The sequence below is a fragment of the Kogia breviceps genome, chromosome 16, assembly GCF_026419965.1.
Source record: "Kogia breviceps isolate mKogBre1 chromosome 16, mKogBre1 haplotype 1, whole genome shotgun sequence".
In the NCBI taxonomy this organism is placed as follows: domain Eukaryota; kingdom Metazoa; phylum Chordata; class Mammalia; order Artiodactyla; family Physeteridae; genus Kogia; species Kogia breviceps.
Genome location: NC_081325.1, coordinates 4,958,921 through 4,983,933, shown reverse-complemented (window position 1 = coordinate 4,983,933; position 25,013 = coordinate 4,958,921). Strand labels below are relative to the sequence as shown.

Genomic DNA, 25,013 nt, shown 5'->3' with positions numbered 1-25,013 from the left:
ATTTGCAGATGACATATTATATATAGAAAATCCTAGAAGATTCCAACAATCTGTTAGAACTAAACAAATTCAGTAAAGTTGCAGGATACAAAATCAATGTACAAAAATCTGTTGCATTTCTATATATTAATAAAGAATTAACAGAGAGAAAACAATTTTTTTAATCCCATTTACAGGGCTTCCCTGGTGGTGCAGTAGTTAAGGATCCACTTGCCAATGCAAGCGACACAGGTTCGAACCCTGGTCCAGGAAACTCCCACATGCCGCGCCGCAACTAAGCCCGTGTACCACAACTACTGAGCCTGTGCACCACAACTACTGAAGCCTATGCGCCTAGAACCTGTGCTCCTCAGCAAGAGAAGCCACCACAATGAGAAGCCCACGCACTGCAACTAAGAGTAGCCACCTCTCTCTGCAAGTAGAGAAAGCCAGAGTGTAGCAATGAAGACCCAATGCAGCCAAATATAAAAATAAATAAATAAAATTTTTAAAAATCCCATTTACAACTGCATCAAAAAGAATAAAATACCTAGGAATAAATTCAACCAAGGAGATTAAAGACCTATACACTGAAAACTGTAAAATGTTAAGTTTTAAAAGACACAAGTAAATGGAAAGATATTCCATGCTCATGGATTGGAAGAATAATGCTAAAACGTCCATACTACCCAAAGCAATCTACAGACACAATGCAATCCATATCAAAATTCCAGTGGCACTTTTCACAGAAATAGAATAAACAATCCTAAAATTTATCCAGACCCACAAGAGGCCGATTTGCCAAAACAATCTTGAGAAATAATAATATAGCTGGATGCATCATGTGCCCTAATTTAAAACTATATTACAGAGTTATAGTAGTCCAAACAGTATGGTACTGGAATAACAACAGATACATAGATCTATGGAACAGAACAGCGAGCCCAGAAACAAACCCATGCATATATGATCAATTAATTTATGACAAAGGAGCCAAGAAAATACAATGGGAAAGAATAGTCTCTTCAATAAATGGTGTTGGGAAAACTGGACAACCACATGCAAAAGAATGAAACTGTACTATTTATCGTACACCATACACAAAAACTAACTCAAAATGGATTAAAGACTTGAATGTGGCCTTCCCTGGTGGCACAGTGGTTGAGAGTCCGCCTGCCGATGCAGGGGACGTGGGTTTGTGCCCTGGTCTGGGAAGATCCCACAGGCCGCGGAGCGGCTGGGTCTGTGAGCCATGGCCGCTGAGCCTGCGCGTCCGGAGCCTGTGCTCCGCCACGGGAGAGGCCACAACAGTGAGAGGCCCGCGTAACGCAAAAAAAAAAAAAAAAAAAAAAAAGAAAAAAAACCTCACACCTGTTAGAATGGCTATTACCAAAAATAAAACAAGAAATAAATGTTGACAAGGATGTGGAGAAAAGAGGACCCTTGTGCACTGTTGGTGGGAATGTAAACTGGTACAGCCACTATGGAAAACAGTATGGCGCTTCCTCAAAAATTAAAAATAGAACTTTCATATGACCCACCAATTCTACTTCTGGGTATATATCTGAAGAAAACAAAAACAGTATCTCTAAAAGATATATATGCACCCCCATGTCCACTGCAGCATTATTTACAATAGCCAAGACATGGAAACAACCTGAGTGTCCATCGATGAGTGAATGAATAAAGAAAATGGTATATATGCAATGGAATACTATTCAGCCATAAAAAAGAATGAAACCTTGCCATTTTCAACAACATGGATGGACCTTGAGGGCATTATGCTAAGGAAATAAGACAGAGAAAGACAAATACTGTATGATTTCACTTATATGTAGAATCTAAAAAAAATTTAAAAAAAAACAAACAAGCTCAAAGATAAAGAAAACAGATTGGTAATTGCCAGATGCAGGGATAGGGGGTGTGTGAAATGGGTGAAGGGGGTCAAAAGGTACAAACTTCCAAGTATAAAATAAATAAGACATGAGGATGTAACATACAGCATGGTGACCATAGTTAATAATGTTCTATTACAAGGACTTCCCTGGTGGCACAGTGGTTAAGAATCCACCTGCCAATGCAGGGGTCATGGGTTCAAGCCCTGGTCCGAGAAGATCCCACAGGCTGTGGAGCAACTAAGCCCATGTGCCACAACTACTGAGGCTGAGCTCTAGAGCCCACGAGCCACAACTACTGAGCCCGCAAGCCACCACTACTGAAGCCCTTTGCTGAGAGCCCGTGCTCTGCAACAAGAGAAGCCACCTCAACAAGAAGCCCGTGCACTGCAACGAAGAGTCACCCCCGCTCGCCGCAACTAGAGAAAGGCTGCACGCAGCAACGAAGACCCAACGCAGCCAAAAATAAATAAATATATAATTAAAAAAAAAAAAACCTGTTAAAATTTTGTTTTAAATGCTCTATTGCAAACTTGAAAATCGCCAGGAGGGTAAATCTTAAAACTTCCATCACAAGAAAAAAAGAATTTCTAATTATGTATGCTGACAAGTTAACTAGATTTACTGTGGTGATCGTTTTGCAATACATACAAATATCAAATCATTATGCTGTACACCCAAAACTAATATAACTTTACATGTCTATTATACCTCAATTTTTAAAAAAAGGCGTTCAGATTAAAACATGAGTAAGAAATGTATAATTACTAGATTAGAAATATAAATTAGTAGATTCATTGAGATTTCTCACTACGTTAGTATTTGCAGAAATAAACCATGTTTTCACTGGTGTAAATTGGGACCCATTCAGTTTTAAACACTGTCAGCAGTCATTACACATCTAAATCCCTTAAAAATGTCCTTTCAAAGAATCAGAAAGTCAAGGTATTTGACTAAGCAGCTAAAAATAAACTTACTTTGTTGGAGGAATACAAACAAAATTTTCAGAAAGGGATCAAGACACTCACCCATAGGTTATGCCAGCAATGCTACACTTCTTGAAGTTCATGATATTGCATGTAAGAGTTCCCGTTTTGTCAGAAAACAGGTATTTTACCTAAATCAGAGAAAAGGAAAAAACATACACCAAGAATGTAAGAGAGCAACAAATGAAGTCTTTTCTTTTGTGTTTTTCAAAATCTGTATGAGTTTTCAAAGGTAAATTCCCTTAAGCGAGCAAAATATATTTTATAATTATATATGTTATACATAATAATTATGTATTATTATAAAATTAATATATTTTAATGCTTAGGCCACTTAAAAACCATTTCAATAACCAATTCTAGAGTCCAATTGTGTGGAAATGTACAAAGGAGGCTTCCGTAACAGCTCTGGGTCCGTTTCAGATCTGTAAGAACCAAGCCCGGCCACTAGGCGTCTCAATGACACTTGTACAGAATTCGTTCTTGTGTCCTATATGTCAAGACGACAAGCTCAGACTCCGGCAACCACAACATGTTTCTTTCTCAGACTCCATCCCCTAGCTGGACTAAGAAGGCATATCCTGAAACAGCACGGAACAAACACGGAGCCTCTCAACCACGATCACAGTGAGGTTACGTGAAGGCAGCTTGGAACCGCTACAGATTATATAACTTTCCGAGGCACGAAGTTTTACAAGTTTAACACACTAAGCTCTCAATATACAAAGGTGAAAAGAGAAATTCCTGTGGAGGTGAACAAGCAAACCATTTTGACATGACTGATTGACTTCAAAAGAGATGGACCCAAATGCACGTGTGCGGTGTGAGTTCCGTCCTCCCGGGTGGATGCCGTGAGAGGGAGGGGGAGAAAGGACTCAGGACCACAAAGGAAGAGAGTCCAGGTCAGGCTCTGGATACTAACCAGCCACGTGGGCTGGGGAAAAGTCACCTCACCCTACTTGGACTCAATTTCCATGTCTATGAAATAAAAGGTTTGGCCAGAAGATAAGTAACATCATTCTATGTGTAACTTTCTGGGAAATTACATCATGGATTGGGAGTAGTTGACAGAATTGTCTCCAGGAAAGATTCCAGTTTCTCAGGGATTTTCTCAAGAGGGGTCATGCTCGCGGCAGGATGTGAGAGACACGCCAGTGACCCCCAAGAATCGTTCCAGCGAAGCCACATTGCACTGTTTTGTAGAAGAGGGATTAATAACATGAATTGTGTATTGTACTTTTTCTTACTGATACAATATAAGCAAATACACTGAGAGTTATTTTTAAAGCAATTCAAGGCCCTCTAAGTAAAGAAAGATTATTAATGATCCTAAAGAAGTCAAATAGTACCTAGAAGTATGAAATCAGTACACTATGGGTAATGAATGCTTTAACTATAAATAATAAGTTTTTATATAAGTTTTACATGCAGTAAGTCTAGGGGTACAAAAAGCTCAGTTAGGATCAGCCTTTCAAGAAGCAGTATTTCTTTCTGCCTCTTTCTTAAAAAATTTAAAGATTAGATCAAAAAATTTTAAAATGACATTTTATAATAAGGGTTTATTAGCATGTTCTATCCTTATGTCTATTGAACATTAAGTTATCCTTTAAGTTCCGACTCAAAACTAACTCCCCCATGAAAACTTTCCCTATTCCCGATTAGGATAAACTATTTCATCCTGGGTGCTTAAGTATGTTGAATCCTTCAATCATCCAGGTCCAGTCCAATGGCAACTGAGAACACAGTTATACTCAGCATTGTGCTAAAGTGACAGAGGCGACCAAAGACCATGCCTCAGGCACACACCCACACCCTCGAACGGGCTCAAAAGTCCCAGGATGGAAATGGACACGTATTACTACCACACCTCTTACTTTACTGTATTTATGTTTGGAAAAATCGTTATGGAAACACTGAAGAGAGATAAAGTAACTTTCCTGGAAGTCTGGAGAAGGCTTCAAATAGGAGGTAAATTTCATCTGATACATATAACCGCACTCACCTCATGGGGTTGTTGGGGGGGGTTCATATAAGATTTATAAGATGAAATTATAATCTGTAATTGCAATGCATTCAAAAGAGGTACTCCTTGCAGTGATTTCAACAGAAGATGAAGATACAATGCATCCGTAAAGGCAGTAGGGGTTTAAGGGTGATGGTGGGAAAGAAACCGGTTCCCTGAAATGTTCCAGAGATAAAACCTGGAACACGTGAGACCCTGTATGGATTTATGTCCTTCAAATCAGCCCTCACGTATTTTGTAAGGTTACCCAATATCCGAGGATCTTAACCATCATTTTCCCTTTACCTGCCCCTGATTAACAATTTTAGGAGTCCAAAGTAATGTTGTACTGTATTTTTTTGCACTAAATTTGTCGCAGGTACCTTCCAGGTGATAAGATATACCCACGCGTCCAAAAGTAAGTCAAAATCAATTAACATTTGTATTTAAGAACACCTCCAAGTACTACAGAGCTCTTTTATTAGACATCAAAACCACCCTGATGGAGAATTATTCTTGCAAAATCTCTCCATGGTGCTTCCACCATTTGCCTGCCACCGTGTTCACCCACTGCTCCCAAAGTCCCCAGAGAGGCTCTCACCTGCCCAAGCTCTTCATTAAGGTTTGACGTCCTGGCCATGGCAGGAGTGTCATTTCCTACATAATACATATCTGTGTCCTGAGAGAGAGAAGGGGGGAGGGCACTTCAGAAATTGTCTACCGTCGATTCCTCATGTAGGTTCACAAGAAACTAAAAACATATAACTCAATATAAATGCTAGTTTTTACTCTGGGGGTGCAAACACAGTGTCTATTGGTGTAGAGAAACACTGAGATACAGAGGAAAACATGGTATTTATTTACATCTAGATGACTTGGCTTCAAGACGATCATCTCCTGACCTAGACTAACTCATACTTCTGAGTTTAGCTAACACCTCATTCACGGGATTGTTGTGAAGCTCAGATAAAAAATGCACGTCCAAGTGTCTGCTCTCCAAATACCGGCCGCTGAGGTCTGGTGCTTAACGGCCATGGCAGTTCCTTGAAAATTCGACCTCGACTCTGGCGACAGAATCCAAATTTACTGTCACCGTGAATTCTAACAGACAGGGGACACTTAAGTAGACACGCCTAAGAGAACGTTACTTCGGCACCAAGGAGACTTTAAAGCATGAGCAGCTGCAGCCACTTTGTGTCCCCCTCACCGGAAGACAGGCACGTGGCTACACATTTTGCTCCATTTTCCAGTGACGCCCCCGAGAGCCCCTGCCCTGCCCACTGCACAGCCCAGGACGACATCAGGTGCCCAGCCACAGGGACACACGCGCCCCCCCTCTAGGCAGTTAAACTCCCGGACTGAATCGTACATCGACGGCGTTCTTCCTTTTCTGGGAGCTCCTTTCCATCCCTGAGGCTCCAAGAGGGCATTAGGAAATGGCAGCTGACACGTCCCCAGCACCTCAGCTTCCAGCCAGGTGTGACACTCACCCAGTTTATGAAGAGGGCTTGTGTGTACTTCACAACCTCGAGGGTCACCAACAGACTGATGGGAATCAGATTGTTATACAAGATGATGAACGTCAACAAGTTATAACCAAAATTCTCGGAGCTCGCGTCTGTGGAAGAAAACCAGAATATCTGCAGAGCTTAGTCTCTGTTCACTTTCCTTGTACTTTACGATGCTTGAATTTTTCTGAAAGACGTTCACAAAAAAGCTTATTGGCTTAAGTGTACATTTAGAGATTCAAGTTAAAATAGTTACTGAGGGGCTGCCCTGGTGGCACAGTGGTTGGGGGTCCGCCTGCCGATGTGGGGGACGCGGGTTCGTACCCCGGTCCGGGAGGATCCCACGTGCTGCGGAGCGGCTGGGCCCGTGAGCCGTGGCCACTGCGCCTGCGCGTCCGGAGCCCGTGCTCCACAACGGGAGAGGCCACAGCAGTGAGAGGCCCATGTACAGAGAAAAAAAAAAAAAAAAAGTTACTGAGCACCTACTGTGTGGCATGAACTGTGGATACAAAGACTGTGATGCCACAATTCCTTCCAACAGAGAGCTGGCTTCCCAGAGGGGGTTGCAGGGTAGGGAGTGCACAAAAGCAAGCAGCCCCGCCACGTGACGGTGCAGCAGGGCTCACGGACTAACAAGGCCTTCACAGCGCACTGAGGAAAGCCAAGCACAAGGATTTGGATGCGGAGGTCCAGTCCCTGAAGGCCACCCAGAAGAACAGAGGCTTCAGACAAGTCCTGGAGGACAGAGAGAGGGCAGCGAACTAAAAAGGATGCAGAAAAAAGGACAGGGGACTTCCCTGGTGGCACAGGGGTTAAGAATCTGCCTGCCAATGCAGGGGACATGGGTTCAATCCCTGGTCTGGGAAGACCCCACATGTTGCAGAGCAACTGAGCCCATGCGCCACAGCTACTGAGCCCCCATGCCACAACTACAGAGCCTGCGCGTCACAACTACTGAAGCCCATGCACCTAGAGCCCGTGCTCCGCAACAAGAGAAGCCACCACAATGAGAAGACCGCCCACTGCAACGAAGACCCAACACAACCAAAAATAAATAAAATAAATTTTTAAAAATAAGATAACAAGGCACAAAGCATTATGAGTGGGGCCAAAAATAAATAAATTAATTAATTCTTCCACCACGAATCACAAACCCTGTACTGGAGTTTGACATTATCTGAGCAATTTAAATGACAGTTTCCACAAAGCTTGTATACCAGTACGGTGTTTATTTACCCAGACCATGATATTTTGGAACTAATATGTAAACAAATGTATCTGTCTTCACATTCGAAGCTAAACATACAACACGGTTGAAATCCAGATTTTTTAAGAACCAAAATCAAGGATTTTGACTCAAGCTGCAACTGAGGTCCCAGTCACACTTCCCACATCTGTAAAGCAGCGACAAGGACACTCCTGAGGAGTTCAGAATGTGTGAGTTTTCTACGTGATGTAGCTAGAAAAGGGGAAGAAAATGTTGCCGTCAATTTAAAATATAGAAAGGGCTTCCCTGGTGGCGCAGTGGTCGAGAGTCCGCCTGCCAACGCAGGGAACGCGGGTTCGAGCCCCGGTCCGGGAAGATCCCACGTGCCGCGGAGCGGCTGGGCCCGTGAGCCGTGGCCGCTGCGCCTGCGCGTCCGGAGCCTGCGCTCCGCAACGGGAGGGGCCACAGCGGTGAGAGGCCCGCGTACCACAAAAAAAAAAAAAAATATATATATATATATATAGAAAGATGGGAATAATACTCATCCCAAGAAAACATCCCAAAGTTTTAAAATTCAAATTTATTATTCTAAAAATTCTGCCATTAAATTTTATTTTTCTGGAATTGCTGTGTTAAGGAGATTGGCAAATCTTCTCTCAAAACAAAAAGCAATAAAACTGGACAAAACTGTCAAAAACAAGCTTGATAAAAACTACTAACGTGCATATCCAAAAAGCTCAACAAACTTCAAACAGGATAAACTCAAAACTATTGAAAACCAACGAAGATGCTGAAAAGCAGCAATAAAAAAATGACTCACATACAAGGGAAAACTCAGTAAGAGTAACAGCTGACCTCATCGGTACAGTGGAGACCAGAAGGAAACAGGACGGTTTATTCAAAGTACTGAAAAAAAAAGAATGTCAATCAAGAATAGCTACAAGAATTCTGTATCAGCAAAACCATCCTTCAAAAACAAAGGAGAGGGCTTCCCTGGTGGCGCAGTGGTTGAGAATATGCCTGCCGATGCAGGGGACACGGGTTCGTACCCCGGTCCGGGAAGATCCCACATGCCGCAGAGTGGCTGGGCCCGTGAGCCATGGCCACTGAGCCTGTGCGTCCGGAGCCTGCGCTCCGCAATGGGAGAGGCCACAACAGTGAGAGGCCCGCGTACCGCAAAAAAAAAAAAAAAAAAAAAAAGGAGAAATTAAGACACTCTAAAATAAAAATTGGGATAATCTGTTGCTATCCAGTCTGCCTTACAAAATATAATAAAGAAAATCCTCCAGGATGACAGGAAGTGACACCAGACAGTAATTAAATCCACGTAAAGAAGCAGAGGGCAATAAAGGTAATTATATAGGTACTTATAAAAGACCATATAATTACATATTTTCTATACTTTCTTTTCGATTTAAAAAAGTAGGGCTTCCCTGGTGGTGCAGTGGTTAAGAATCTGCCCGCCAATGCAGGGGACATGGATTCAAGCTCTGGTCCAGGAAGATCCCACATGCTGTGGAGCAACTAAGCCCGTGCGCCACGACTACTGAGCCTGCACTCTACAGCCTGCGAGCCACAGCTACTGAGCTCGTGTGCCACAACTACTGAGTCCGTGTGCCACAACTACTGAGTCCACGCGCCACAACTACTGAAGCCCACGCGCCACAACTACTGAAGCCCACGCGCCACAACTACTGAAGCCCACGCACCACAACTACTGAAGCCCGCACGCCTAGAGCCTGTGCTCCACAACAAGAGAAGCCACCGCAATGAGAAGCCCGCGCACCGCAACGAAGAGTAGCCCCCGCTCGCCGCAACTAGAGAAAGTCCGCGCGCAGCAACGAAGACCCAGTGCAGCCAAAAATAAAATAAACAAAAATTTTTAAAAATCATCTGAATATAAAATGATCCCCAAATGTGTCCGCCTTCACTGCATCACGTGACTCATCTTTCGGTTCTTGAAGGGTGGGCACTGTCTACAACAGCCAACGGGCAGAGAAGGAGGGCACGGCCCGCACACGTACATCACACTTGGAAGGATGGTCGGCTTCAACGAGGAGCCCGTTCGCCACTTACCCATCTCCTTGATGTACCAGTTCTTTCCTCCTTGAGAGCCGTTCCAGTACAGGGCTCCCACGGAGCTCACCAAGGCCATGACCAGGAGAATGCCAAAGAGGACCAGGATCTGCACATTAGTCACTTTCTCAACATTCGATCTCTTGAGAGGTGCTTTGGTGGAATTCTGTACGAGAGCATTTAAAGCCAGTAAGGGTCACGGAACAAACTTGGGGGCAAAGAGTAGGGAGAAAAGGAGGTAAGTTAACCAAACTCAACAAACAAAAAGACTATCTTTTTGTCAAATAACCAATGAGATTTAAAAGTGTGCTATGCTCCCGAATCAACAGCTAGTTTTAAATAAAGAAGAACACGGAAGACACGCTATCATTTTAAAAGGGCACATTTCAACTCTGCATGATTCAGTCTGTACTTCTTACAATTACAGTCTGTACTTCTTAATTTTAGCATAAAATTAGCTACTTTCACGATCTTAGAATACAGGTTCCAAATCATTTAAGCCCAGTTTAAAAGAAATCAGGCTGCTGCTAATTCAAGAGAAACAAAGATTCTACATCACAAAAATCTAGAACCTTCAAAGTAATAACGTAGCTCTATAATTAACACACAAAGAGCTAATTTAAGCCCAATAGCTCAAAATTTGAGAAAAGACATACACAAACACACACACATCCATAATGCAAAATAGAACAATAGGTGTCAAAATAAATGGATGGACAAAGAGTTCATTTGGAAAACTATGAACAAGAAACAAGCAAGAAGAGCCGGGAAAGCTCTGGTGGCCAGTAGAAACCTGAACGGGGTCCTAAACCACAAACAGAATGTGGGCAGGAAGTTACAACAGAAGTGGAAAGACATCCCAGCCATCTGCAAATGCTCATGGCCTGCTGTCTCACCGCCGGTGGGGAAACCAGCCCAGCTAGAGAATAAGCCAGTGTCGGGAGTGAGTCCAGAAAGATTCATTAAAACCAGATTCAAGGACCACTGCACATGAGGTTTGGAACTATATCCCCTCAGCAGTGGAAAAGTCAATAGAACTGTTTGCCCTGGACAGTTATTCCCTTGAAGTCATTTTATTAAAAAAATTTCTGAAGGCAGTTGTGGTGACAGAATAACTCCCCCCTCAATGACATCCAGGTCCTAATATCCGGACCAATGAATATGTTACTTTATACGGCAAAGGGGCTTTTCTGGTGTGATTAAATTAAGGCCCTTGACTTGGGGAGATTAACTTGAATTATCCAAACGGGCCCGATTTAACCACACAGGTCTTTAAAAGCAGAAAAAGAGGAGATCCTTTCCCAGTTACGGTCAGAGGGAGATATGAGTACAGATAAAGGGCCAAAGAGATCCAGCACTGAGGCTCTGAAGACAGAGGAGGGGTGGTCATAAACCAAGGAACTCGGGCAGCCTCTAGAAGGCTGGAAAAGGCAAGGAATGGAGTCTCCTCTAGAACCTCTTCTAAAAAGCAAGGCTGCCTGGCTGACATCATGATGTGGGTGAGACCCAGAGCAGACTTCCGACCTACAGAACCGTAACCTACGAGCCTCGTGTTGCTTTAAGCCCCTACGTTTGTGTGATTTGTTGTGGCGGCGACAGGAAACCAACACATAACGTGGCAGATGGTAACAACCCCTTCCTGGAGGAGGACAGACCCTGGACTAGATCAGAAGCCAGGAGCGGACGGGGGAGATGGCGGGAGCTTCAGTCCACAGTCTCTGTCCACAAGTCATGAGCCTCGTCCCTTTACAGGCAATACTGATACGCAAGATCAGGTGATCTGAATACTTGCAGGGCACTGACTGGCCATGAAAAACGGTGCATCGGGCCGGACTTGAGTTAGCACTGTTACTTTTCCCAATCCATCTGATCCCTAACAGAGCTAGGATGAAAATGTCTCTGAATATAAGGATACAAAGTCACAACATGAGAACAAAATCGAGATGAAAACGAGCAGCACTTCATTCCTACATTGCATCGGGTAGCTCACACCACAAGGTGGCTGAAACTTATCTGAATGCTATCCCCAAACCCAGGATCGCTGCGACCATGACCGTGGCTTTCTGCAGGGGGTAGGGAGTCGGGGACTTGCAATGCTGGCGATTTTGCAGCCCTGTAAGTATCTAAACAGCACGGCCGCATCTCCTGTGCGTATACTCTTTTTCCCACTTCACTTTAAGTCGCTGAATTATCCGTCCTTTAAAGACTTTTAAAAATATTCCTCTAGAATCTAAACGGAAATCCGTCAGTAAAGGACAACTTACCAATCAAATATCATCTCCAGGTCGATGGGGTCAACACATCACCTTTGGCCTCACGGCAAGAGCCAGAAGACCAGTTTCAAGACTGCCTACCTCAATCTTCTAAAAGCTAATCTTATTTTTAATAAACACTCGTTGGAGGCAGAAGCAGAAAAAAAATTTACAGTAAACGTTATTTCTATGACTCCATGAGTATATTGACTTTTGACCTTTCCCAGATGGTTGAATGCTGGCCAGTTAGTAGGATTAAGCAAAGTTATGTTTCGTCCAATACAGTTCAGGCTTCAGCCCGTGCACTTAGGAAAGCCAAGCTCAACTACTCAGCCCCATCCCCTGAGCATTCCACCTTGCAGTGACGGGCGTGTAGTGTCAAATTCCGACTAGCATTATAAGTTCTTCTCCAAAATCCTTAGAAAAAAAACTACATTTGAGTAATGGAGCTTGAAGTGGAAATAGACCCAAATGTCAGATTTTGAAAAAGCTTACATCTGGCCTTTTACCCAGTTGATTCCCTTCTAGCAAAGCAGTCAGCAGTGTACTAGTTAGGACAAGGCCTCGGGAGGCAGACTGCCTGGGTTGGAAGCCCAGCGCTCTCTCTTACTGGGGGTGTAACTTTGCTAACTTACTGACAGATGCCTCCGTGTACTACTCATGCAGAAAACGGAAACAAAAATAGTATCTTCCTCGTAAGGCCGTTGTGAGGAATCGATGAGTTGATCCGTGAGAATTTCTTGGAGCAATGCATGAAGCACTGTTTGCTGGAAATTACTGTGACAATCCCTCTTTCCCATCAAATCCACCAACAGAAGCATCAGACGCTGAAATATTTCTAGTGTAACTACACTCAACATGAAACGAGGGAACTTTGAACCAGAAGAGTAGAAGGCATTGAGGTGAGAAGTTAAAAAACAAAAAAGTAGAAGAACCCAAAAGCAATTGTGTTTCCTCTCTGTGGTCAAGTAGCACAAGTAGAGACAATGTATGTTATTTCACCAATAGGATGGCTACCAGCTGTGTGTGTTATATTATATTGCTTTCAAAAGCTTGTTGTTTTTACTTGTTGTTTCAGCCCTAAAGGCACAGCGAGTCTAGCACAGGTGTTTCTGGGGCTTTGGGTTATTCTGTACTTGAGCAGTCAACATGTAATAAGCCATTCAAAGAGGTTGAAGGTACCCAGCACACTCACGGGGTGCAAAGGTCACGAGGTAACTTAGTGAACACCTTACTCACTGAAGGGGGGATGGAATTATTAAGCGTCACTTCATTACCTCTTACACCTTAGCTGCAAAGCTGTATTACCAACGTATGATCTAGGGAAACCGCACCGTACCCTGAAAAAAAAAAAAAACCTCCAAGGTACACAAGGAATCTTGGGGACTGGTTACACTTGTAAAATGCCCGCATCTGGGCGAGCGCCTCGTGATCTGTGGTCAGCGGGGCTCCCGGTGTTAGGCGGTAGCGGCGCGCGCTGGCCTGGGGGAGTCTGAGGACGCTCGCTAGGTGGCGGGGTGCTCGGCTCTTCACCCAGAGAAAGTCTTCGCACACAGCTGCTCAGAACCAAGACACGTAACACATCCTAGTCGGCGCGTGCGCACACGCATGCGCACACAGACACACACGCGCGCACACACACACACCTTCCGCTATAACCATGCCACCGCACGTGGGGCCTCAGAGTCCAGAACCAGGACTGCCCTGGGCCCTCCCCTCCTTCCTGCTCCTGCCTCACCGCCCCCCCCCCCCGGGGGGACACCCCTCCCCTGAGGTGCCCCAGCAGGGGGTGCTCCGTGCAGACTCACGTGCTTCAGAAGACGGCACTGCTGAACGGATGCTCGGGATCCGCTCAAACCTCCGACACTTCCTGCCTCTTAACGCCGTGTGAAAAACCCCCTTGTAAAATTCCTGCCATCTGGCTCCACGACCTTCTGCCTCTTCCCTCAGCAGGTCCACCAGCTCTCCCCTCCCCCCCCCCGCTCCCTAAAGACTTGAGCCACGGGTTACGGCATCCGTCTCTAGCCCGGCCCGGCCGCGTGCCGTCATCACCAAATGCCGCGGCCCCTCCATCCTTCACTCCTCAACATCCAACGCCTCCCACGCCTCCCACAGCTCCGCTTCAGCTTCCTGCCCCTGGGTCTCTCCGCTCCACAGAATCAAAGCCAAGCCCCCCGCACACCGAGGCCTGCCAGGCAGCAACTCCAACAGTCCTCTCCAACGCCAGCGAGCCTCTCAGCCCTTCTCATCCACACCCGCACCCGCCCCGTCTGCACCGCGTTGCCCAGCTGGTGTGGACACCGGGCTCTATCACTCCACCGGCTCTAATCAACGGTTAACTCTCTCCTCCTACATCACTTGAGGAGTAAACCAACACGACGGCCTTCCCTCTTCAAGCTGATATCTGAAATGTGCCTCCTAGTACCTGGTCAACTGACACCTCCAAACCCGGCCTGGATGACCTTCCATACGGACCCCCGGCGCGCGGTAATGTCACGCATCACACAGTCACCTCTCCACCCTGTAACCGCCACCACTCCCAAGTCTGCCTGGTTCCCAGGGGTGAGACCGTGCCTTTCACCATCGTACCCACACAGCCTGGCACAAGATATGGTGCACGGTGGCCACGAAACACTTTTAAATCAAGAAATATTGCCAGATCTGTGCTTCAGAAGTCACGCAAAAGGGCAGACAAGCTGAAAAATCCATCCTCGTTAAGAGCGATCATTAGCAAAATAAGGTGCCAAGCGATACCAAAGAAATGTAAGAAATGACATGTAGGGACACTGATTTATGCAGGATTTCAAAGCTGTCTGGCAGGATATGTCATAAAAGAAATGTGGGCTACAAAGTCACAGATAATAATTTTTAAAAATTAACAGGGAGAAAGAACAAAATCATTTTAGTATTTTTTTCTCTTTGGTATATGATATGAATAATAAACATGAATTCAAAGATAACCGATTTTCAACTGCCTAGAATTCAGTTAAATAAGACAACTTCCTATAAAATCTTAATTAATGGGGTGAGGAGGAGAAGTAGAGAGAGAAATAAAGAGGTTAGAACAAATCCCCCCCCTCGCGTTCCAAGATAAATAGGTGAGGACCGACTGTCCCATTAAATCCAGAAAACAAAGACTGTTGATATTTCAGGCAAGGGGTAACAAATACTTGATACAGTAACAGAAATTCAGGAGAAACTACCTAGGAACCAAAATAAAAGAACCTCCTTTCCAAATTTAGGTTCAGAGACAAAGTTTAAGGTTCCTAAATGCAACATCTGCGTTTTCTACCGACTACTCCATAAAAAAACAGAAAGAAAAAGACTAAAATCAGCATTGTTTTTCAGCATAGAAATGTTTTACCTGCATGAGTTTGGTGTCGTGTCCAGTATAAACAACTATGCCAAAGACCCACTGAGTATTTCTAAGCTGTGTACCTCTTAATAAGATCTGGTCAGGCCCAAGGGCAACAGGGCTAAAAATAAGAAACAACATTTATATTTAATGATACTTTGAAAAAATGAGCATGAATTTTCCCCTTAAACATACACCCACAATAAATCAAATGTTTCCTTTAGTCAAATTTGCACTATTTCACGGGGACACAGGGGCCATAAAGGTTAGCCCGGCTTAATCTACCCACCGTTTATCTCATCCATTCATCAACACCGAAAAAGGGGGGGTTTTTTCTCCTATAAAACATTAAAAGGAAATTGTGTCTCTTATAACTCTTATGAAACTCAATATCCGAAAAGGAAATTAAGATAACCAGAAGTTTATTCATTCGGGAAAGCCAGTTTATAGACTCTAAGAAAAAAAAAAAAGCTACAATAACAAATTTGTCAAAGCTAACTTAATGATTAAATAAAAGTCTGAGGGATAATTTAGAAATTTAAAAAGTGGGAGCCTACGAAACAGCCCTGTGTACTGCATGAAGCCGAAAAGGGTGGCACACTTAGACTTGTTGGAGTTATTTTGGGTTGATTCCCGTGATCGGGTGCTTCCCTTTGGGTCTGTTCAAAATATAAAGGTGGGGAGCGCTGGTAAGAGCATGCAGGCTGAAGATGAGCAAAAGAGAGAAACCGCGCCCCAATACGTGACGACAAAAACTGACTCAAATGATAAATGCCAAGAGGACAAAGACAACAGAATAGAGACGGCAGGGCAGTGAACATTCTGAAGGAAGGGTCACTGGTCCTTTCATTCAACTTGCTAAAAACACAGACTACTTAGAAGAAAGCAAAGGGAAAAAAAAACAAGATGTTTCTCTAATAAACGTCAGCTCTTATACACTTCAGACATCTCTCTTCTGCTTTTTTTGGACAATTTTACGCAGCCAAAACCAACTACTCTCCTCCCTGGCGAGTAATACACACAGAAAGACCAGGCCAGTTCTGTGAACCTCACTTCAGACCCTTGGGATATTTTCTTGCCAAAAATCAGGTCTTTCCTTAAATTTAAGGGAAGGTTGAAACGGATTAAAATGGTGTTTCAGGGCTTCCCTGGTGGCGCAGTGGTTGAGAATCCGCCTGCTGATGCAGGGGACATGGGTTCGTGCCCCGGTCCGGGAGGATCCCACGTGCCGCGGAGCGGCTGGGCCCGTGAGCCGTGGCCGCTGAGCCGGTGCGTCCGGCGCCTGTGCTCCGCAACGGGAGAGGCCACAGCAGTGAGAGGCCCGCATACCACAAAAAAAAAAAAAAAAAGAAAGAAAAAAAATAAATAAATAAAATAAAATGGTGTTTCAGGAAAAGCTCAGTCTCCCATATCTAAGCTAAACAGGAAGAAATCTGTTTTAAAATACTATGAAAGCAGAAAACAAACTTCTATTTGCCAAAGCTCCTGTAATTCTTAGTCATGTTAAAAATAAATTAAAATAAAATCCACTAAGACAAGAGGAAGCGATACCTTTTCCCATCCAAGTTCAAGTTTCCGGTGAAATCGTAGAGGTGGCGATTGGGCCCTTCGCACTCTATGCTCCCAGACAACTTCATCAGCACCTCCCTCACCTGCATGTCAGCCGTGTGACTCACACCCTGCAACGTTCAACCCGAAGAGGGAACTGAACACAACCTTCCAGGTTTACGAATGACACTCAGCATCCCTACTGTTAATCAAAAGGAAATAATGAACCAACTAAAAGGGAATAGCTGGGTGGGGTCCTCAAGCTACCAGCCCCTCAGGATGGACTTCACAGGCAGCTTTGGCCACAGCAACCTAATACAAAAGATTTGCAAGAATTCAATATATAATAATAATTTTAATTTTAAATTCATAACTCGGGCTTCCCTGGTGGCGCAGTGGTTGAGAATCCGCCTGCCGATGCGGGGGACGCGGGTTCGTGCCCCGGTCTGGGAAGATCCCACGTGCCGCGGAGCGGCTGGGCCCGTGAGCCGTGGCCGCTGCGCCTGCGCGTCCGGAGCCTGTGCTCCGCGACGGGAGAGGCCACGGCAGTGAGAGGCCCGCGTACCGCAGAAAAAAGAAATTAATAACTCATTCTGACACAAATTTTCTACTGCACCAAGTTGCATTTGATGATTCTGCCCACATATCTTTTCTGTCTTCGAGATTTGACTTAGACATTTTTTTCTCTTTAAAGAAGAGTTACAGGGTGCTAGGTATCACACTATGTTAAAAGGGGTACTTTATTCTGTGTTATGGCCACGTTAGGGTACAGCTAACAGAGTGTGCTTTCTGTAAAGGATTTGGGTATATTGATCAGGACTTTAGCATGGATGCGTCAGCACAGAGGTGGAGTCCTGACTTTGTGCTTCACTGAATTCTTTCCTCCAGAAAAAGCACCGAGTGGTACGTGAGGGGAGCACCGTTGCCATCTGCGCCCCATAACAATGCAAGTCATAAAAGGTGACTTGTTACCTGACGTATTTTAAGGTTCGTCTCCCCATCGAGATTGGCTGTCTCAACATAACACATTGCCTGAGGTTCACTAAGGAGAGGAAAAAAAAAAAAAGTTGAGTAAGCTCCCCTCCACCAATGCACAGCTCACAAAGCCTCAACCACGGAAACTCTGCTGACCGGCCCTTCAAAGTGGTGTCATAACGGAGCGCCACGGGCACAGTGACTGACAGACAGACAGGACAGACAGACAGGTGTGTGGAGGGCACAGCGCCAAGACAAGCCGTCTCTCCAACGGCCGCCCGGCTCCAAGCGGACAGAAATAACAGAGAATGAACGGGAAGGGGACAAGGCTGTGATGGGAAACAAGAGGTCCCAGCTAAGACCGCCCAGTGGGCTCAGGTGACCCTGAAAGTCAGGGGCTGGCCTGCCCTTGACCAGAACAGTGGCCCAGGCCAGGCCAGGCCAGCACACACGCCTTCTGAAGGAGACCACAGCCAGAGAAACTGAGAAATCAAGGCATAGGCTTGGCAGGGTTTTTCTTCCCTGCAGTTTTTACTGTGTCAAGAGGCAACTTTTTAATCAAAACACCTGATTTTAAGGACAGAAAACTCAAAGAATCGATACAGAGTATAGCATCTGCGGCAGATACTATACTCCTACTTTGGACGTTCAGCTCCAGGGAGCACAGCTAGGGTTTAACAGATTCTATGACCACCAGCCACTTACAATGTCCTGGCACTGCCCTTCCTGGCCGTGTGGCCTTAGCACGTTCAACGATCTCTCTGTAGCCCTTGTTTTTTCATGTACCAAGTAAGGCTGTCAAGGGCTGTTGGAAGGTTAAATGGGGTAACGGGCCACCTGGGACAAACACCAAGGAACCTGGAAAATGTGATGTCAGCTCAGGCAATCCTTGTTCAAAGCTGGCTTTCGGAGGGTCACACCCAAAACTCATAACCCAAACTATCTCAAGTGATCAATTACTATTTCTGAGAGTTTCTCTGTTACTAATCAAAAGAGACAAACATGAATCCTGCCCCATGGATATGGGGCCTTTCCCCCTCTACAGGCCTGGGGTCCTTTTATTAAACCTCTTATCTCAAGCAGAAAATTTGCGCTAAGCCTTAAAATCTGACAAAATAAGTGATTCAACCCCCCATAAAAGAGAGTCTGTCTGCACTCAAATCAAACACATGCGGTGTGAGATGTGAGGCCCAGCAGCCTGTCAGTACGGGGAGGTTTAGTCTTGGCATCATCTAATTTAATCTTGCACTCAGACAGAAGTTTATTCTTCTCCTGATTTTGGCTTTCCTTCTTTGATATATACTTTTACGTACCATCCAAGGAAAAGTCAAGGACTGTGCTGTCTATCGCTTACACCACTTGGTGATGAGACCTCTGCAGCACAAAGTTACCTAAAAAACATGGCAATGGTGCTCAGACAGAAAAGGGGCAAAATATGGACCATCTACAAGTCATGAGCGCGCTGAGAAATGCCTGTGGGCCTCTGAACCACTGTAAGGGGAGGCATTGGATTCTGTGGAGAAGGCTGCTGGCTGGACCCACCAGAGCCGTTCCTGAAGTTTCGGACACACTGTGACCTGGACAAGTCACTGCACTGCTCTGGAATGTATCCCTGCCGACGAGGAACAGCCCACAACAGCCACGAGATGAAAGTCAATCGATAAATATAAAAAGGGCTGCCCTGGTGGTGCAGTGGTCGGGAGTCCGCCTGCCGATGCGGGGGACGCGGGTTCGAGCCCCGGGCCGGGAGGATCCCACGTGCCGCGGAGCGGCTGGGCCCGTGAGCCGTGGCCGCTGCGCCTGCGCGTCCGGAGCCTGTGCTCCGCCACGGGAGAGGCCACGACAGGGAGAGGCCCGCGTACCGCAAAAAAAAAATAAATTAAATAAATAAATAAATAAATAAGTATAAAAAGACTTCAGAAAAAAAAGTACAAAGAAAAGAATGGGAGAAGAAAACTCAGGGTTAAGGCAAAAAAATGCAAAGGGGTAAAGGAAGAAAAGGTGGGGGAGAGGGTGGTGACCCAGAGGGTGGTGGGAAGGTAGCTGGAGGCTTCTGCAGGCACTAGGTAACACTCCACGGTTCTCAACGCCGATCTCAAAACCATGCCGTGAGCCACCTGACCTGGAGGACAGCAGGACCACATCCGCGGGAAGACACTGCCCGTTGACGACCTTCACGATGTCTCCCACGGCCACCTGGAACAGGAACAAGGGCCCAGAAACATGAGAGGCGGGAAAGCGCAAGGGGTGACACAAGTGGTTAAACATCGGGAGACAAAAACTACTGTGTAAGTGTGCCGTGAAGTTTAAGGCAGAGAAGCTCAAATTCTTTTCCTCGACAAGAATACAAGGAACAGTTCAATACAGACAGAAGGTAATACTGCCTTTCTGCAAGGATGCCGAACGAGGAAGGAACAAAAAGGGAGCAGGAGGAAAAAAAAAAAAAGATGAGTCAAAACAACCGTCAGGTTTCACTTTTTCACAGTTATTCACTGGCTTGCAGACACATGCACATCTATCCCCACAGCTGTGGGCGGCAGGGTAAGCGGTTAAGTGCACGGCTCGAGAGCCTGCCTGGACGTCTGGGTCAAATCCCCCGTGGGACCCCTTCCTAGTGCCGGGAAACCTTGAGCAACTCATGCAAACTCTGGTGCCTCACTTTTCCCATCCATCCAACGAGGTCATCAGCACATATTTCATGTTATTGTGGATATCAACTGAGTTAACATCAACTGAGTTAACACAGGCAAATTTCTTCTGTTTTACATCTGGGGAAACTGAGATTCAAAGGGAAATACTGGGTCATGGTCGCAAAACCAGTGAGTGTTAGAACCAGGACTCAAAACCAAGCCATTGGGCTGGAAGCCCAGTGGTCTGATTAAAAGGTAATATTAAATTCATGCAGGAACACTGCATCTCAAAGGTCCCCTGGAAATACTCCACATGAAACAGATTTGTGTGGCCTCAAGAAATTGCCAGAAAAGAATCACAGAAGACCCCCAAGCCAAGGAAACGGGTGCTCGTCTGCAGGACACAAGCCCACGGCCGAGGGTTCACAGGGCCTTTAAATAACCTCACAGACACACCCGGCTGGAGAGAACACGTGCTTTCAAGCCAGGCAGGCCCAGGCTCAGATCTGAGCTTCAGAGACACACATGAACTCACAGAGCCTGGCAGGCTCTCCACCTCCTTGAACTCCAGTGTCCTCACTTATAAAATGGGAAATGCCACCACTGACCTTGCAGGGTTGATGCAATGAGGAAGGAGGGCTATGCCAGCACCAGGCATGAAGCCGGCACAGCTAAGTGTTAGCCTTGAGCGTAACCGAATGGGCACCAGGAGGGTGAGAGTGAGGATGGTGGAGTTCTCTGACAGCACAAGCAAGGCTGTTCCTGGTACATAATTTCAAAACTCAAAGTCTAACTGAGCAGGACCCTGTGGGGCCTTCCCAGGACAAACCTCTCCCCCACATCCTCTGCTTTAGCTCCTGGCTGAAGTACCTAGATAACAGCATGTGATGCACACTTCCTGGGTCGTTTTACAGATGTTAAAACCCCCACCAAATAGAAGAAATTAACTACTTGATGACCATGAGCACATAGCCCCCACACCTGCTGGCACCTAAGGACGATCATGTTAAACCTGTGACACCACCCTGTTACTACCATCAACCAATCACAGAACTGTGCACAAGCTGATCACCTACCCTGGGATGCCCCTCCCTCGCCTGGCCTTTAAAGATGCTTTGCTGAAACCCTTTGGGGAGTTCAGGTGTTTTGAGCACTAGCCACCTGGACTCCTTGCTTGGCACCTGCAATAAAGACTCCACTTCCCAGCACCACTTATTGAAGAGGCTGTCCTTTCTCCATTGTATGTTCTTGCCTCCTTTGTTGTAAATTAGGTGCCATAAATTAGGTGTCATAAATATGTGTGTGGGTTTATCTCTGGGCATTCTATCCTGTACCATTGATCTGTATTTCTGTTTCTGTGCCAATACCATACTGTCTTGATTACTGTAGCTTTGCGGTAGAGTTTGAAGTTGGGGAGCCTGATTCCTCCAACTCCATTTTTCTTTCTCAAGATTGCTTTGGCTCTCCAGGGTCTTTTGTGTTTCTATACAAATTGTAAAATGTTTTGTCCTAATTCTGTGAAGAATGCCAATGGAATATTACTCAGTCATAAAAAGGAACGAAAATGAGTTATTTGTAGTGAGGTGGATGGACCTAGAGTCTGTCACACAGAGTGAAGTAAGTCATAAGGAGAAAAACAAATATCGTATGCTAACACACATATATGGAATCTAAAAAAAAAAAATAGTACTGAAGAACCTAGTTGCAGGGCACGAATAAAGATGTAGACGTAGAGAATGGACGTGAGGACACAGGGAGGGGGAAGGGTAAGCTGGGACGAAGTGAGAGAATGGCATGGACATATATACACTACCAAATGTAAAATAGATAGCTAGTGGGAAGCAGCCACATGGCACAGGGAGATCAACTCGGTGCCTTGCAATAATGACCTAGAGGGGTGGAATAGGGAGGGAGGGAGGGAGATGCAAGAGGGAGGGGATATGGGGACATATGTATGCATATGGCTGATTCACTTTGGTGTGCAACAGAAACTAACACAGTATTATAAAGCAATTATACTCCAACAAAGATCTATTTAAAAATAATAATAAAATAAAACACATGCATATACTTATTCAGAAAGCTAAAAAAAAAAAAAAAACTGCACTTCCCTTCACCACGACCCCGTGTCAGCAGATTGGCTTTACCGCAGGCGGGCAAGTGGACTTACGTTTGGTTCAGTAACAACAAAAAAAAAAAAAACAAAACCACTGCATCTTACAATCCAGGAAAATGGCCTGGTAGGTGACTGTGTTTAATATTTTACCAGGACAAAGGAATGTTGCTAAAAGTCATCCTATTAGTGCTTTGATTTGCTTATCAAAGTGTGGGTAAGTCTAAGGAATCAGGCTCAACATCAAGAAGGGTGGTGAAAATTAAATTTCAGAGCCTCTGTACATTTGAAGTTCGTATCCAGCTTAAAGGCAAAAGAAAGGCAGTGGCCATGCTGTATTCTTATCTGCATCCCCAACGCCTAACACGGCCTCTGGCACATACTAAGAGCTCCGTTTAAATAAACAAAATCCATTTTGAATTGAAATAAAAATCCGTGTGGGAAAACATAACAGGTATTTGGTTGATGGGTTGTTTTTTTTTCTCTCTCCAAATGTGTGTAGGAAACAGTAATGAGCTTTAGGGATCTGAATCTATCCACTCCTAGATCCAGAATTCTGAGATCATCACTCCATTTTCTACCGTTTCAAGTAGTGTCAACAGCCCCAATTCAAATAATTCTCCACTCCTGCGAGTATGAGTGCCTTTCTGGGGAGGGGAGTGCCAACGGGCACTCCAGGGGAGAGAGGCCACTCCTAAGTGCCGTGGGAGTTCTCGAATTCCCACAGCACCCTGGGAACATTGCTACCATCTGTGAAGGCAAGAATCTCCAGCCACTTGACCGAGAACCACCACACCTCCCAACGAGAGTGAGGTCAATTGATATTGACAACACAGGACTTCTGGATGGCTACCCAGGTTAAGGTGTTATCACAAGACACTAGCAAGGGGCTTAATGGATCTCCTGTAACAAAGTAAAAAGAAAATGACGGCCAAAACGAAGGCTGCGGTTACCTCATCACGGGCGTCCTGCAGACTCCCAAGGTCATAGAGGCATTTTAAAACATTTTATTAAATGTTCAGCAAGAGATACTATTCTATGTTACTCTTCTAAAATGTAGTTGTCTTCTGGAATCATGTCACGCAGCTTTGAATCTTGGGGTCATGAGAGCCACCCTCCAAAAACATCTTGTGACCATTAAGTTCCAGCCACAACAGAGATTCACTGAAAAAGCTAATTTTAGTAGCGAGAAAACACCCAGATGGCACAGGACATTTCTTCTCAATCTTCTATTTACCACTAGTAACAACTAAATCACCGCGCCGTTCTCAAACCCCGCCGACCCCAAACTCCAGCGAGGCAAACGCTCCTTGCTCTTGTAAAGCCAAAAGCAGCAACTTTCAGCCTCAGAACCCACCCAGGATGGTTCCCAGCCCCCAGTCTACCACTTCTTATATTTAGGGCTAATTACAAAGCCAAACTCTTCCCACCAAAAATGTCAGAAGTGAGAATTTCAAAAGTTAAAAAAAAAAAATCTTTAAAAGATTGCATTGAGATAAAGAGAACAACCGAAGACCAGGGGAAAACGTTTCTTTACTTGGATTCAGAAACTGGAAAATGATTTGAAATTTCAGAACTATCCATCAGGGGCAATGAATTTCCCAGCTCTGAAATGACACGGGGAATGGCTTCTAGAAGATGCAGCAACAGAGGAAACATGCACCCGTTCTAGGAAAGCCTCAGGGAAAACCTACACCGCACCACTTATATGACATGGCCATGGCTCGTGTCTTAACACAAACTTTATACCAAAATCAACATTAGCAATGAATTACAGGTCTCCAAACCAGTACTTTCTGCCATATCTTTAAAATTTGTTATTACCTCTTTCCACATAATGGTATGCCACATACCATTCCTTAACACTGAAAAAGAAAAACAAGTATCGGTTAATACTGATGATAATCAACATAAAATCAGCTTTCCAAAATCCAAAAGGCTCCTTTTAAAATTCCACTGATTAATTCCAACATACCATATGCTTAGACATAAAAGTATAACATCATCACTCCCCAAAACAGAGCCCCAACTAGGTACTTATGCACCATATATAGAGGAATGCATGCACATAAATATTCATGTTTGCAAATAAGTTACATCTATTCATATTTAACCCATGTGAAGAAAATAATCACCTTGCACTTACAGAATTCACCAAAACACACACACTTGCATAAACACACCGCCCCCCCACCCCCGCATTAACACAGAGCTACCGTTCTAGAAATGCTACCATCAGTAAGTAGATAGAGGTAGGGGGCAATTATAAACCAAGGCTGTGAATGCTTTGACTTTTATGGGCATAAAATATGTCTAGCTCCTGAAAATTAAAACCTTTTCTAAAACTCTAAAATACACAAACCCTGTTCAGATCTTCATTACCAGGACTCACCTTTTGTTGGATTTGTTTGTCATTTTGCTATTTTTAAAGTATTTTATAGATTTCCCTCTATTTATTTATTTTTGGCTGCATTTGGTCTTCATTGC

The 25,013-nt window shown here is 44.8% G+C and overlaps 1 protein-coding gene across 6 annotated transcripts in view; it reads right to left on the bottom strand.

Annotated features, from left to right (window-relative positions):
• Nucleotides 1-25,013, bottom strand: part of ATP8A2 (ATPase phospholipid transporting 8A2) — a 516,648-nt gene that overhangs the window by 386,569 nt on the left and 105,066 nt on the right. For 4 of the 6 annotated variants that reach the window (XM_067016712.1, XM_067016711.1, XM_067016707.1 and 1 more), the window contains exons 6-14: nt 24,351-24,391; nt 19,906-19,979; nt 17,781-17,850; nt 16,812-16,939; nt 15,270-15,381; nt 9,654-9,819; nt 6,353-6,480; nt 5,464-5,541; nt 2,903-2,991 (exon numbers count right to left, since the gene is read on the bottom strand). In XM_067016712.1, coding sequence (XP_066872813.1) covers nt 2,903-2,991; nt 5,464-5,541; nt 6,353-6,480; nt 9,654-9,819; nt 15,270-15,381; nt 16,812-16,939; nt 17,781-17,850; nt 19,906-19,979; nt 24,351-24,391 — 886 coding nt within the window. The remainder of the gene's footprint in view (nt 1-2,902; nt 2,992-5,463; nt 5,542-6,352; nt 6,481-9,653; nt 9,820-15,269; nt 15,382-16,811; nt 16,940-17,780; nt 17,851-19,905; nt 19,980-24,350; nt 24,392-25,013) is intronic. The other 2 variants (XM_067016709.1, XM_067016710.1) reach the window with 1 other exon arrangement.